At 36.2% G+C, this 15855-nt stretch overlaps 2 protein-coding genes across 7 annotated transcripts in view; one reads left to right on the forward strand and one right to left on the reverse strand.

Moving 5' to 3' along the window:
• Window positions 1-7660, forward strand: part of LOC127866103 (uncharacterized) — a 32516-nt gene extending 24856 nt beyond the window's left edge. For both annotated transcript variants that reach the window (XM_052406511.1, XM_052406510.1), the window contains exons 9-11: window positions 1471-1509; window positions 1839-1943; window positions 5150-7660. In XM_052406511.1, coding sequence (XP_052262471.1) covers window positions 1471-1509; window positions 1839-1943; window positions 5150-5203 — 198 coding nt within the window. In that variant the 3' untranslated portion in view covers window positions 5204-7660. The remainder of the gene's footprint in view (window positions 1-1470; window positions 1510-1838; window positions 1944-5149) is intronic.
• Window positions 7661-7896: 236 nt separating this feature from the next.
• On the reverse strand, window positions 7897-15698 carry LOC127866092 (mucin-5AC-like). Of its 5 annotated transcripts, XM_052406486.1 has the most exons (5): window positions 15370-15482; window positions 15029-15098; window positions 9310-12940; window positions 9046-9136; window positions 7897-8637 (listed from the first exon to the last, which is right to left on the reverse strand). In XM_052406486.1, the coding sequence occupies exons 3-5, from the start codon at window positions 12780-12782 to the stop codon at window positions 8587-8589; spliced, it is 3615 nt and encodes a 1204-aa protein (XP_052262446.1). In that variant the 5' UTR covers window positions 12783-12940; window positions 15029-15098; window positions 15370-15482; the 3' UTR covers window positions 7897-8586. The 5 variants fall into 5 exon arrangements, with proteins under 5 accessions (XP_052262446.1, XP_052262443.1, XP_052262444.1 ...); XM_052406483.1 differs by lacking the exons at window positions 15029-15098; window positions 15370-15482 and adding an exon at window positions 15535-15698; XM_052406484.1 differs by lacking the exon at window positions 15029-15098 and having other exon boundaries at window positions 15370-15528.
• Between the last annotated feature and the right edge of the window lie 157 nt (window positions 15699-15855).

The raw sequence follows: 15855 nt of genomic DNA on the forward strand, positions 1-15855 counted from the left end.
GATTCTTCATGAAATTTGGTCAGAACATTTGTTTCCTGGATACGTAGGTTGAGTTCAAAAATGGTTTGGATTGGTAAAGAAACATGGCCGCCAGGGGGGGGGGGGGTCTTTTTCTGTATGTTTGATATAGTAAAACAAGCTTGTGAACACTCTAGAAGTCACATTTTTTGCCTAATCATCATGAACTTTTGTCTAAGCATTGATATTATAGATATCTCTGACGAGTTTGAAAATGTTCATGATCGGTGAAAAAACATGGCCGCCAGGGGGCGAGCAGTTTTCTCTATATGTATATTGTGTAAACAAGTGAACAGTTTAGAAGACACTTTTTTTGCCCAATCTTCATGAAATTGGGTCAGAACATTTGTTTCCTGGATATGACGGTTTAGTTCGAAAATGGTTCGAATCGGTAAAAAAACATGGCCGCCGAGGTCTTTGGGTCTTTTTCCTTATATTAACATTGTAAAGAAGCTTGTGAACACTTTAGAAGTCACATTTTTTGCCTAATCATCATGAAATATGGTCAAAACATTGGTTATGTGGATATCTCGGACGAGTTTGAAAATGGTCGTGATCAGTGGAAAAACATGGCCGCCAGGGGATGGGGCAGTTTTCTCTATATGTATGTAAGACGCATTTTCCTTACATATATATATATATATATATATATATATATATATATATATATATATATATATATATATATATATATATATATATATATATATATATATATATTTAAAAGAAATCTGGGTATTAAAAACATGGCCGCCAGGGTGGGTGGGGTAATTTTCTATATAGGCCTATTGTGAATACTTTGGAACACCTTATTTTTAAAGTCAGTCTTCTCATACCAATAATTTGAAATATTTGCTGAAGAGTTTTAATCTTTGTTTCTTTCCAACTCAGTCTCTCAGGTGAGCGACCCAGGGCCCTTTGGGGCCTCTTGTTTCGTGAAACTTCAAGCATGGATAGATGGCAATATGGACATTATGCATGTCATTTCATTTTGTTCGTACGTCAAAAAATCTAGGTGCTATGGCACAAATAAAAAATAAAACATCTGACAATGGAGGAGCCGGTTGGGGACATATATTGCTTGGCAATAGTCTTGTTATGGATATTTTTGTAAAAGTATGTCTTCTCATAAACACAATCCAGTTTTGATGGTTAAGGTACTCCATGATTAGCTTTTGCTGACTGCTTAGACTAATATATTACGACATTTAATGCATGTGCATTACATCTGGTTTGCTCACCCGCTGGTTCATTTATGCTGTGCAGTATAAGGTCACAACCATTAACAGTGGAACCTTAAACTTCAGATTAAATGTAACAGATGGGATAGCTTAAGACACCTAAAAGGTCAGAAGCTTTATTGAACGTTAAATTGTTATATTTGTTTATCCCTTTTAATATAGAATAGACGTATCAGCAAAGAAAGACCTTGGTAATATTGATTTGTTACAGGTAGTTGAGGATGGCTATCAGTTCTTCCAGAAGAGACAGGTATGTATGAGATTCACATACATCTGTTATCTTAAGTTATGCATGATTGTTACTATTGGTAAATGTTATTCTAATTAAATGTGGCATTTTGTGAAACAAAGCAGGGCATATTAAAATTGATTGTCAAATAATGTTTACAATTGTACACTTGGCCACTTGTTATTGCCCTCATAATCAGAAATGAATAGGGCATTAGATTATACATAAACATAACGACTTGTATGCATTTGAAGAGAACTGAGTTTTAAATTAATGTGTATTCAACAACCCTTTATGGCTATAACAAACCACCTTAGAATGATGCTGTGAGTGTCCACTTGCTATTGCAGTTGGTGACATTGTTTGGAGCCCCAAATTACTGCGGCGAATTTGACAATGCAGCAGCAACCATGATTGTCAGCGGTGATCTCACATGCTCCTTTACAATATTGAAGGTATCAATGTGAATCAACTTACTCTTTTAACTTGTGATGTACGTGATATCATTTCTTATTTGCATATCTTAAAGTCTTCTTTTTTATGCTCCCCCAAAAAATTTGGGGGGAGGGAGCATATAGTTGCAGCTTCGTCTGTCTGTCCGTGTGTCCGTGCACAATTTTTGTCCGGGCTTTTTCTCAGCAATTAATGACCGGAATTCAATGAAACTTTATGGAAAGCTTCACTACCAAGAGGAGATGTGCATATTATCAGCCGGTTCTGGTCAGATAATTTTTCACAGAGTTATGGCCCTTTGAAATTTTCCATTAACTGTACATATAGTGCAATTCTTGTCCGGGCCATTTCTCAGCAACTAATGACCCGAATTCAATGAAACTTTATGGGAAGCTTTACTACCAAGAGGAGATGTGCATATTGTCAGCGGGTTCTGGTCGGATAATTTTTCACAGAGTTATGGCCCTTTGAAAAAAAATTTAAAAAAATTCTTGTCCCCCCAACTCCTGTGCCCTCCAGACGTTTCCTTTTATCTTAATATATAGTGCAATATTGTGACAAAAAAAACTTTGGGGAGCATCACCCGTCTCCGACGGTTTCTTGTTTCTTTAAATGATACTCTTGGGTTGAAGTTAAACCGACTAGTCTGGAAATGTTTGATATGATGCAGACAAATAGAAATTTGCAGAATTTAAATTATACAGTCCAACCTGAGAACAGCTGTCAGTCAAGGGAAATGACCAACGTGACTGTTGTAGACAGGTGACTGTTGTAGACAGGTGACCGTTGTTCTTATTGTCCACAGTTTAGATGGTTGGTCAGTTGGTAATATTACTAGGTTGTAACACCCATCCAGTTGTTTGCACTCAGTGCAATGTAAACAAAGGCTTATTGCTTAAAAAATTAGTATAACACATATTATTTTAACTGAATAATACTAATAAATATCTTATAAATTGTTTTTAATGCATATCTTTTATTAAACTTCTGAGTTTATCACTAATAATATTTGTGTTTACTCATGCATCTTGTTCATACAGTAAGTATGACAGTGTAATCATATTACGTTCATTGGAAGATATTTTTAGATAACGGTCATCACATGTCATGGACGTTGCGTCGGTAAATTCATTTATAGTGCATCACTGTGATAAACTGAACAAATGGCAAAGCAGTATCATTCTCATTCAAAGAAACAGACACTATAAGCTTTAAAAATTGAAAATGGCATTTTTACAACAGAAGTTTTACGTGACAAAATGTCCACTTGCATAAATGCTGAAAGTTTGGGGAAAATGTTGCAATTCCATGGCTGTTTTGCCAAAATAGATGACTGCTGCTCCTTTATATTGCCTTCTTATAACAACACAGGCTAGCTAAGTGTTGTTGTTGACACCTTTTCAGCAACAAAGGTCTATTGATTTTGTCATGCGCTCTTACTATGATGTTATGACTGGACCACTAATTGCTACAGAAACACATTGTTATTGACAATTGTCCATGATTGATGCTAATAGAAATAAACTCATTGATAGCTTGTTATAGTTTATTAGACTATTGCCCAATAAAAAATGTCATCATCCTCATGCCGCCATATTACATACAAATGAAAATATACTGATAATTGAACAAAATTTTTACGAAACAGTCATGGATGCACATACGACGACCGGGATGCGTTTTTAGAGCGCTTGCCACCAGCGCAGGCATCCCCTCTCTCAACACAGTATTATATGTTTTCTCCCAGTGGGTCACATTTATCACATCAAAGGCAGTTACCGCAATCACACATTTTTGCTGCAAAATAGAAGCTCAATAGGCACTATAAAGTCAGTGTTAAGAACAATAACACAGTTTTAAATGTTTACTTTTTGCACCACAGAACAGCTGACAATTGACCACTATTCTCAGGTTAATTATGGCTTTCGGAGTGAAATATAGTGACTGTTGGCTGTTACAGACTGGTGACTGTTATTTTCAGATGTAATATAGAAGGATTTTCGTTGGGGGGGGGGGGGAACCTGACTGACCGCTGGCAACATGTGACTGTTGTTCTCAGGTCACAGTTAAGTCAGGTTGGACTGTATTTCATATATTTTGAACGTTTACTGATATTGTTTAACAATTATTTTTTTAGGTCAATAGGTTGCTTTGAGGAGGGGTAGGGGTACTTAAACCTCAGAACATTTCCATGATTCAATAAATTACAAAACTTCGGAAAGTTCAAACACTGTCCTTATAGTTATAAACAATAAATGTGATAAAAGTCTTAACAATTACAAAATTCAAGTAAAATATTAGTGTTATTTGTTCAAGCTCGTGATAGGTAATTGAACATCGCAGATTAAGAATATAACATTAAATTGTTTATCAAATTAAGAGGAAAAATTGCGACTAATTTGTTTGATATAACAGTGATCTATAATGAAGATTTGTTATTTTTATGCCCCCCTTTGAAGAAGAGGGGGTATATTGCTTTGCTCATGTTGGTCTGTCGGTCGGTCCGTCCGTCCACCAGGTGGTTGTCAGACGATAACTCAAGAACGCTTGGGCCTAGGATCATGAAACTTCATAGGTACATTGATCATGACTCGCAGATGACCCCTATTGATTTTGAGGTCACTAGGTCAAAGGTCAAGGTCACGGTGACCCAAAATAGTAAAATGGTTTTTGAATGATAACTCAAGAACCCATTCGCCTAGGATCATGAAACTTCATGCGTAGATTGATCATGACTTACAGATGACCCCTATTGATTTTGAGGTCACTAGGTCAAAGGTCAAGGTCACGGTGATCCGAAATAGTAAAATGGTTTCCGGATGATAACTCAAGAATGCATACGCCTAGGATCATGAAGCTTCATGGGTAGATTGATCATGACTCGCAGATGACCCCTATTGATTTTGAGGTCACAAGGTCAAAGGTCAAGGTCACGGTGACCCGAAATAGTAAAATGATTTTGGGATGATAACTCAAGAACGCTTTGGCCTAGGATCATGACACTTCATAGGTACATTGATCGTGACTCGCAGATGACCCCTATTGATTTTCAGGTCGCTAGGTCAAAGGTCAAGGTCACAGTGACAAAAAACGTATTCACACAATGGCTGCCACTACAACGGACAGCCCATATAGGGGGAATGCATGTTTTACAAACAGCCCTTGTTTTATTTTAACTATAACATTGCATGTGTTGCTTTTTTTTTAGCCAGTTTTGAAGAAACTGATAGTGGATGATCAGAAGAATAAGAAGAAAAAATAAGAATGTCAGATCATAGAAGTAATGCCATGTAGAATATACTTATAGTTCAATTTTCTTTTTACTGAAGGGTTATAATATTAAATATACAATTGTATGATTTACCTGATTGTTCAATTGTTGAAGCAACACTTAAAATAACCTTGTTTCAAAGAAGCAAATATGATGAAATGCTTCTAAATTCGTAGTCAACATCACTATTTCATGGATATACTTTTGTTTTACAACTAAACACAAAGTTTGACTAAAGACTTACTAAAGTTTTGATTTAAAAACTTAAGGTTCCTCATATGTGTTAGTCACTGGAATCATCAGTATGTTCAACACAGAAGTTCAAGACGTATGAATGGACTGCCATGTGCAATTCATAATGAATCCCTCTCTGTTGTGGCATTAAGACACTTTCCATTTTTAATAAATCTCACAAACATATGGTATAATGAGAGTTAAATATATTAACAACAGACATTGAATCTTTATTGGATCCATTTTGATTATTTAATTTACAGTTAAATGACATTTATTTGAAGATGATTATAAAGAAAGGATTTAGAGTTGCTATGATTTTTTTGTCAGAATTATCACCCTTTGTCTGTTTTTTTTTTCAACAAACAAAGATAATCTCTTAAAACTTGAGTTTTCTACTCTTCTTTAATTACTGGGTGGATCTGGCTCTGACTTTCACAGTTGAATGACCTTAATGTGAATATTGTTATAAAGAAAGGAATTTGGCTGTGACAAGATTTGACAGAATTATGGTCGTCTGTTGTTCCATTAAAGAATAATTTGTCCCAAAATGTGTTGTTGACTCCTTTCTAACTTTTGGGTGAATCTTGGTCAAACTTCACAGTTGAATGAATTTCATATGTTAATTATAATTAAGAATTTAATTTGCTGGCATTAGGTTTGGTCAAGTCATGACCATTTGTCTTTTTCCATTTTGAAATTTATTGTTCTGAAACTTGTGTTTTCATCTCCTCTGTAACTAATCGTTGGATCGTGCTTAAACTGTCACAGTTGAATGACCTTAATGTGTTAAAGAAAAGAATTTTGGCTGCGACATGTTTGGCAGAATTATGGTGGATTGTCTGTTTTTCCACTGTAAAGCATATAGTTCCAAAAATGTGTTTAACTCTTTTAACTACTTTGCGGATTTCGCTAAAACTTTTCCAGCTGAATGTGGAGATGACGGAAATTTGACAGTGACCAGCTTGGCCCTATGTCATTTTCAAGAGAAGATAGTGAAATTGTCTGTGTCCAAACAGGCATTGTTGGGGCATCAATGCCTCTAACACATTTCTAGTGTAATTCCTTTGATATTTATCACTAAGGGTTTTACCAACTTAAAGCAATATATTATTTGGAATCTTTGAAACTCTGCTTTTCTATTACTGTGTTTTGTACTGTGTTAGTATAATCTCGATTCTATAGTGTCAGTTCCATGCTGTTTTCTAGTTACTGTTGTTTTGTTAATTTACATGTAATTCATTTGTAAGATCGGGTATATTTACAGGTACATGTTGTATTTTACCCACATCATATGAAAATGGGTCTTATGCCAAATGCTTCCAGCTAAGCTCCAGCCCAGCCTTGACTCAGCGTAGTTTGGTCAAGAGTTACCCTTACCGCAAATGAAACCACAAAACCTTGTGTGACTATCACAGACAGCATATGCTATAAAGTAGGCTATAGCGTTATTGCACATGCTATTCTGGAGGTATGCTGTCTGTACATGGCTTGAGACCTTTTTTCGCATAATGCAGCTCATTTGAAGTTGGATAAAGAATGATTATTTAGAGCATGTTAAGGATTATTTACCTGAATAGGTGCGATTTGTTTTAAGCTATTGGACATAATAATCAATACAAATATTTATGTACCCAGTATGTGATGACATGTTTTATATGAAGTAAGATTTTTTTCCCAGATCTATGAAATATGCTTTACATCTGAGAGATTATCTTTTTTTTTTTAAAGTCATCCATCAATAAGAAAATTTAAACATAATACATATGTATTAAACAGAATATGAATGTTTTATTTCAATTATTTATATTGTGTAACAATCTGATATGAGTTTGCATTTGGAGATTTTATCAAAGTTAAAAAAATCAGGATGTGTTTCAGGTACTCACTTGCATAAAGTTTTACAAATCAACATGTAACATATGACATGTATGTGAGATTAATTGTATTTTGACATTTAGCTTTACATGTAAATGATTTGTTCATTGTTTCCAGTTTCTGTTATGCTTTTTAGATTGTATTTGTGCTGAGATTTCTATAGCTTTTATCTTTTATATGGAGACAGAATAAAATTGTCATATGGTGGAGCTGTTGTATAATATTGACATAGAGATGTTTGCTGTGTCCGATATGTTATCAGTTATGCTATCCTTTGTACAATTTTCTTGTTAGTTTATTAAGTTAACTAAAAATATTATTAAATATAAAATTCCTGGTGAAATGTTTTTGAATGTATAAATGCGTACTTTCAAATTGTCTCAGCAAAGATTAGTTAATATTGAGCTACAGTGGTCAGTCACTGAACATCCTCCTCTTAAACTGGTGGATTACAATCAGATTGTAGCAAATGAAAACCTCTGCAATCAATCCAGAGAGGTAAAATCTGGAACTGCAATATGTGTTTTTGCAACACATATTTTGCTTGAACAAAGTCAGAAGCAAATCAGACAGAATTTATAACATTTATAATCTCATAATTTGATAAACCAGTAAAATAAAATATCCAATACACAAATAGATAACACCATTCATATGCCCAGTTTGATATGCGATTAGAACTTTTACAGAATGCCCTAAACAATTTGCATAACAGAAATAATTTGTAAATAAATCATAAATTACATGATTTAATGCAATATCTTGACTCTGAAAAAAATCATGGAAACCATCGCCATGGAGAAAACAACATACTGGAGAAAAACAAGCTGATAAACCGCATCCAGCAAACTATATAATTTAGTTTGTACTACTTATTTTGGATTGGCATCATCTTCAAAATTTGTATCAGCATTGTTTAACATTCGTTGATAGGCATACCTAACCCAGCCATGGTGCAAAATTGACATTGGCCTATTGAACACATCTCACAACATCTATTGATCAATTAGCATATGGTGACTTCAAATCAAATGCATCCTTGAGCGAGTGTTAGAGATTCATAACTATTAAACAACCTTGCAGTCTCATGGATAAGAAAAGTATACATCTAAAAGATGGCCTTAATGTACAAACAAATGTTCAAAACATCAATCCATATAAACAGTTGTTGTTTTCCTCTATCAACAAGACATTGTTATCAGTGTAATTCGAGACAATCCGACATGCATGAATGTTCTGGTCATATAAGGAGCACTATAATGTCATATAGAACTGTTATTTCTTGTGGACTGCTTAAACTTGATCTGTTCATCCTGAAATTGGATAATATGGTTATTTTTCTATGTGGTATTTTTGTATGTGGTTTAGCCTCAACAAGCAAGCATTAATAGTACCTGTTACAATATGATATGTAGAAACTTATATTATATTAAAATCAAGTAAATACTGTAAGAAATATGTGCACCTTTAAGACAGCAATACCTAAACAGCTCAATATTTATTTGCAAAAAAAATACCCTTAACAAAAAATACTGAAACCGCTTGATTTTATCTTTGTTAAATATTGTCAAAGGAGAAGTAAATTTATGGAATTTTGCAACCATGTGCTATTTTTCTGTGAAATACAGACCTTTAGTAGGTCAACTCGAGAATTGATTGGCAAGTATTAAGCAAATTGCAAATCAGGAATTAACCACACATATGATTACGTGTTATGCTACCTCTTCCTCACCGGTGTAACTGGCATTGGTGAAACTCCATTGTCTGTAGCCAATATCGTTGTTGATGAGCCACTTTCCCCGGTATCTCCGCCTACAAAGTCAACATAATGCTGGATACTGGATGATTTTAATGCACTCACATGTATATATCACATGCTTATTACACTTCTTGTGAATAGTTGTATCATTACTGGTATGTTCAAAACAGTGCAATTTCAGACAGAACTGTTTAGCAAATGAAAGTGAACCTGAAGTCAGTCTTACCTTCTGTAAATCCAGAAAGCTGCACCCACAATGGCCATTATGAACATAGTAATGCAAACCCCTATTGCGGCCTTTTCCCCAGCTGTTAGTCCTCTAGGCCTCTTGTTACCCTTCTGCTGATCCACACTGGGGCTTGGGCTAAAGTTGAGGTTGCCAGTGGAAGATGAGGAATTTGCAGTTGTCTGTGGTGCTACAGTCAACTCATTTGGCTTCAACGTGCTGGTGTATGTAGTCCCGATTGACGGGGACTCAGACACTTTTAAGACTGTAGACAGGTCTGTACTTTGTGACCATGTTCCTGTTGTTGAGACCTCGGATAAAGCAGAGATAGTCAAGGTAAATGTTGAGGGAGTTGATGTAGGAGTCATGTTTGTTACAGGTACGTCTGTCAGCGCAGTTGAAGATGGAAGAGTGCCAGAAGACGTCACATTTGTGGTTAGAGAGGCTGTGTTGGATGACACTGTTGGTCTCAAAAGTGTACTTAATAACGTAGATATACTTCTTTGGGTTTCAGTACTTGATGACATACTGTAGTCCAAGGTGCTCATGGCATTCAAAAATGTAGTATCAGGTAGAGTAGTTTGTATTGTAGTGTTATCAGTTGTGATATTTGGCAGAACAAGTGTCGCTGTTGTTGCCCTCGTATGAGTGATCCCATTTGGTAGTGTAGATGTTGCTATCAAAGTGCTTGTTTTGCTATTTGGTAGCAAAGTTTTTATCGTAGAGCTTTTTGTGTAATCTGGTAGGGTCAATGTAGCGCTAGTTGTGCTATCATGTGGTTTAGTTGTAGTTGTTTTGCTTGTTGTGCTAGGTGGAAGGTAAACTGTTGTCAAATAGCTTGTTGTGCTATCTGGTAACGCATTTGTTCTCGTAGGGTTTGTTGTGCTTCCTTGAGGCGTTGTAGTTGTTGTATATCTAATTGTATAATCGATGTAGTTTTCAGTAATATTTGGTCGACTACTTGTTGGTATGGCGCTAGTTGTGGTTTCTTGTAGTGCAGTTGTTGTCGCCCCCGTTTTGCTATCTGGTTGCGTAGATGTAGTAGCTGGTCTTGTTGTGCTATTTTGAGGTGTGGTTGGAAAACTTGTGGAGTTATGAGTACTTACTGGTAGATTCGCTTTTGTTGTTGCACTATTTATACTATCTATAGGTGTAGTTGTGCTATCTGGTAAAATAGTTGTAGTCGTAAAGCTAGTTGTACTCTTTGATAACGGGACGTTGGTTGTAATGTTTGCTGTATAATCTGGTAGCATATTTGTAGAAAGATGGCTTTCTGTGCTGTCCAGTAAAGCTGTTGTTGTCTTATCCTCAAAAGAAGTATTCTCTTGCAGCTTAATTGTTGTAGTGTCGCTATAGGCCGTAGTATTTGACAACACCGTAGAGCTCAATGATACTATAATCGGTGACGCAGTGATTGGTGAAATAGTCATGTTTGGTGATATAAATGGTATAACAATTGTTTTTGTTGTTTTGCTTGATTGTGATGGAGTTGTTGTCGAAGTAGTCTCTTTGGATGTAGTTAGTGTCGACATGATTTGCACTGTAGCGTTTTTTGGTGAAGAGATTGTTTCAGTTGTTTTGTTTTCAGTGCTCATAAGTGAAGTAGATGGTTTCGTAAAGCTCAATGTAGAAGTAGTTTGTACATCAGTGATTTGTGTGGTAGTGCTGTATAGTGATGAAGATAGTGATCCAGTGAGTTGTGTCATGATATTTGATGTAGAAATAAAATGGGATGTAGAGGCGTCTGTAGAAGTGTTTGATGGTAAATTGATTTGCTCGGCAGTGGTCTGTGCTAATGTGTTTAACAGTGAAGTAATACTCGTGGCTGTGGTTTGTGTTGAAGAGTTGGACATTGTATTAATTGGTACGGCGGTGGTTTCATTTGTAGTGGTAGGTGGTGAAGTAATTTTTACCGCAGTGGTTTGCGTTGAAATTTCCGGTAATGATGTTATTGTTACATCAGTTGCTTGCGTAGTAGTGCTGGATGTGGAAGTAGATGGTTCCAAAGTGGAATGTTTTGTAGTAGTAGGTGATGAAGTAATTGGCCCCACAGTGGTATGTGTTGTAGTAATTGATGTTAAAGTAGTTGTAGATGTAGTGGTTTGTGTTGTAGAGTTTGGTTCTTCAGTGGTTTGTGCTGAAGTGCTGTTTTGTGTTGTGCTTACTGCTAAAGTAATTTGTGCTGCGGTGGTTTGTGCTGTAATGCTTGCTGCTGAAGTAATTGGTGCTGCAATGGTTTGTGTTGTAATGCTAGATGTCGACGTAGTAGGTTCCATAGTATTTTGTGCTGTGGTGGTCTCTTCTGAAGTAATTGGTGTCGTAGTGATTTGTTTTGTAGTGCTGTCTGTTGGAGTAGTTGGTGCAGCAGTGGTTTGTGTTGTAGTGTTCGTTGCTGAAATAATTGGTACTGCAGTATTTTGTATTGCGTTGCTCGCTGCTGAAGTAATTGATTCCACAGTGGTTTGTGTTTTAGTGTGTGCCGCTGAAGTCATTGTTGACGCAATAGTTTGTATTGGAACGCTTGATGTTGAAGTAGTTGGTTCCATAGTGTTTTGTGTTGTAGTGCTGGCTGCTGAAGTAATTGGTATCGAAGTGGTTTGTACTGTAGTGTTCGCTGCTGAAGTTGTTGGTTCCACAGTGGTTTGTGTTGCAGTGCTCAATTCTGGAGTAATTGGCGCCGCAATGGTTTGTGTTGTAGTGCTTGCTGCTGAAGTATTTGGTGCCACACTGGTTTGTGTTGTAGTGCTTGTTGATTGGGTTGTTGGTTCTGCGGTGGTTTGTGTTGAAGTGCTCACTGCTAAAGAATTTGGTGCCGCAGTGGTTTGTAATGTAGTACTGGCTGCTGAAGTAATTGGTTTTACAGTAGATTGTGTTGTAGTGCTCGCTGCTGAAGTTGTTGATGCCGCAGTTGTTTGTGTTGAAGTGCTCACTGCTGAAGAATTTGGTGTCGCAGTGGTTAGTAATGTAGTACTCGCTGCTGGAGTAATTGGTTCTACAGTGGATTGTGTTGTAGTGCTCGCTGTTGAAGTTTGTGTTGTAATGCTCGCTGCTGAAGTTTGTGTTGTATTGCTCGCTGCTGAAGTTTGTGTTGTATTGCTCGCTGCTGAAGTTGTTGATGCTGCAGTTGTTTGTGTTGTATTGCTCCCTGCTGAAGTATTTGGTGCCGCAGTGGTGTGTGTTGAAGTGCTTTCTCCTAAAGTAATTTCTGCAACATAGGTTTGTGTAGTTGTGCCCGTGGTGTTTATTATAGTATTCCGTTGCTGAGTATTATGTGATACAGTGGTTTGTGTCGAAGTACTAGATGGCGACATGGTTGGAAACGTAGTGTTTTCTGAATTTGTGCTCGATGATTGAGTAATTGACGAAGGGAATACTATTGGTGTGCTCGAAATCATGGAACGTATCGACGATGTATCTAGAAGCGTTGATAAATCCGTGGTCATATACGATGACGTTGAACTAACCAGCAACATAGTTGGTTTGGATAAATCTGACGATGGCGTGAGTATTGACGTTGATGATGTAAGAACTTCTGATGAAGAAGAAAGCGGATATGATGCGGTTGTTTGAACGGAGGTTGGTTTCACAGAGTTAAGTACGGCAGACTGTGCAAATGCCTTCACTACGAACACTGCAATAGAAAAATATTAATGAGCACACTTCCAACAATCATAATTTGTCTCATGTGTACATTTCATAATTTATGTGCGTTCATAAACATATTTTAAAGCGCACATGCTTAAAATAATAACCCCTTTTAAAAGATATTTTACATATTTGTTCTGTGTATGTCTATAACAACTTAATGTGTTTTTTATAATTTATTTAAATTGCACAACACAGTGTGTTACAATGTCTCTCTCTACTCGTGTTCTTAAATGCTGATTTGCTCTACTTTATATTGCTTATTTTTCCTGAAAATAATTCAGTTTCATGTAAATCGGACAACATGATATTCTTTGTACAATATACGTCTCGTATTGTTCATTTTCAAACTATGACCTCTTGAATGTCTGTCTGTAAACGTATCCGAAAACGTTGTTAACTTTGGACTAAGTAAACGTTATCTGATACACATGCCCATATTGTCTGTCAGATCGATTAGCTATCAATGTTAAGGGCCGTCAATATGACTTAAAATTGACAAATAGATAAGCAAATAGATTTATTGAAATTCTCGTCTTCGTGCATATCTGGACATGTGAATAACAACAGCAAAAGTCACTGCATACATGCCAACAATTTCTCATGAATGAAAACAATCTTTCCCGCATTTAAAAACACGGAATACGTTCCTGTTTTAAAATTAAATACTCACGAAATGGTAAGACAGCGTAATCGTAATTTGAGTTTAGTAAAAAGATAGAGTATAAACATATTCTTGTTCTGTTTTATATCCATGATATTCAACGAACATAAGTGACCCGCGTCGTGATAAATGAAACGTAGGTCATATCATCTTGTTACAGACTAGCCTGCACATCCTCGAAGTTACCAAGATTTCGACTCTCAACATCAGTACCACTGTATTTGTAACTATGACTATTTCTATATAAAGTGAAAGGAATCAAGCTGACGCAAAAAAGCAAAAGCAAAACAGTGTCATCTCTAGTCTGCGTATGGTTCGTGCATTTGTTTCCGCGCCACGAAGTGCTCAAATAGAAGGACCTTCACCTAAACATATTTGTGGCGATTTATTTATCGCCTCTTAGGCAGAAAAAAATGTTATATCATTGGTCGGACTTTTCTGCTCTACATGGAAAAGCACGGATATAAAAGTTAGCTATTATGATGTATCTCATAATACGTTTAATATGTGTATATTACGCAATTGTCGCCTACCGGTATTTACTTAACAAGTCCGATGTTGGTAAAACGCGTGGGTCACAACCTATAAATCAAGTATAAAATGTCAGGTCTGAAGTAACACGGTCTGAATGGCTGCGTGGTTTAGGCAATTCCCTTTTAATCTAAAGGACACTGGTGCGAGCCCTGCTGTTGAAAAACGTTCTTTTTTATCTTAAATTATTGTCTTGGCATTATGATAGGTATCTACATTTCTGTGGTGAACATCTAGCAATTAAAAGCACGAACTGGCACACATAAAAATGCCCAATCTGCGAACAAGTCCCTTTAATTGGGGTAAAGAATTAAAAGACGAAAAGAGCTCTTTGTGAAAATAACTACCAGATATGGTGCGAAAAATGGATCGACATATCTTTATGAAACCCTAGTGTATTTGCAGAGCACTTAGCGATATCTTGTAAAACAGAAGCCAGGCGGCCTCTCAAAAGGAGCCTCGGTTTATACACGCAGGTTACGATACCCCAAAGCAAATAAAAAAAGAAGTCTTTATATTTGGACGGGCGAGTTGCTAATACCGGTACATAATAAAGACAATTATTGAATGTTGTTTTTCAGCAAGAAGATTCTATTGATGCATTAATAATACACCTAAAGGAATGTGTTTATAAGTAATTTAGTATGTTTTAAATCATTTGTAATGTGTCCACCAATCAGAGACCAATTCACGCAGGTTGTTGTTTTACGTTAAAGGGGCCGTCCAACAGATTTTGGCATGTATTGAAGCTTGTCATTAAATGATTTATATTGATAAATTTAAACATTTGAAGTAAAAATCTCCAGTAAAAACAAGAATACCTGGTACATTTAAAAAAAGGAAAAAAAAGTAACCATCAACAGGGCTCGAACCACTGACCCCTGGAGTAAAAATGTCCCGCTTAGACCACTCGACCATCCATGCTCAAACTTACAGCGGATGTAATATCCTAAAAAAAATAAACAACATAACTTTCCAAAGTATTCAATCGTTTCGCGTCGCACGACGCTTCATAATTTTCAGGTTTTCAAATCATCAAAAGATGCATATAATAGATATTTAAGAGCATGGTAAATGGTCAGTATTACTATTTCCTCAAAAATATCATAACTTAAACGGAAATTTGCTAATGTGGGACAACTTTTTTTTAATTTTGTCAATTTACCAAAACGTGAAATCTGTTGGAAGGCCCCATTAAGACTGAAACTTTTAATACTTACAAAAAGATAGCAGTGAAATCCAGATATGAGCGTTGAAGTGCATTGTTTCTGTAGTAAAAGTAACATTTAATATTTAAACTTCAGCAATCACACCACCACGTTTAGCAATCCTTATAAACAAAGGCACTCGATATCTGTATTATGTGAAAAATAACATTTTATAACCTGAAAGACACGACGGTCCCAAAAGATAACAGCCCACAAGCTCCGGGCACCTCATCTAGTGATGATAAAATTCGTTGTGAGTTAAGAAAATATCCTGCATTGCTTTGATGTTTGTCATCATTGTGAGATCATAGGCTTGCTATGCCGAGTAACGGACGTTTACCCAACGGATTACATCAAGCTGTATGAGATGTGACAACCGGAGAGTGATGTACCTACATGTGCGCCATACAGCTCAGTGATGTCATCCGAAAATAAGATGTCAATGTGAACTTGCTGCTTAGCGGATGCTAAATATACTGGAAAACAATTCATTTTTAA

Source organism: Dreissena polymorpha, chromosome 2 (genome assembly GCF_020536995.1).
Source record: "Dreissena polymorpha isolate Duluth1 chromosome 2, UMN_Dpol_1.0, whole genome shotgun sequence".
In the NCBI taxonomy this organism is placed as follows: domain Eukaryota; kingdom Metazoa; phylum Mollusca; class Bivalvia; order Myida; family Dreissenidae; genus Dreissena; species Dreissena polymorpha.

Coding starts and splice junctions, on each gene's coding strand:
- LOC127866092 (XM_052406482.1), bottom strand. CDS start 15,067: ATGGTCGAGTGGTCTAAGCGGGACATTTTTACTCCAGGGGTCAGTGGT. Junction 12,941..15,003: donor TGGTTCGAGCCCTGTTGATG/GTTACTTTTTTT, acceptor TTTCTATTGCAG/TGTTCGTAGTGAAGGCATTT. Junction 8,638..9,045: donor GTTACACCGGTGAGGAAGAG/GTAGCATAACAC, acceptor ATCCAATTTCAG/GATGAACAGATCAAGTTTAA.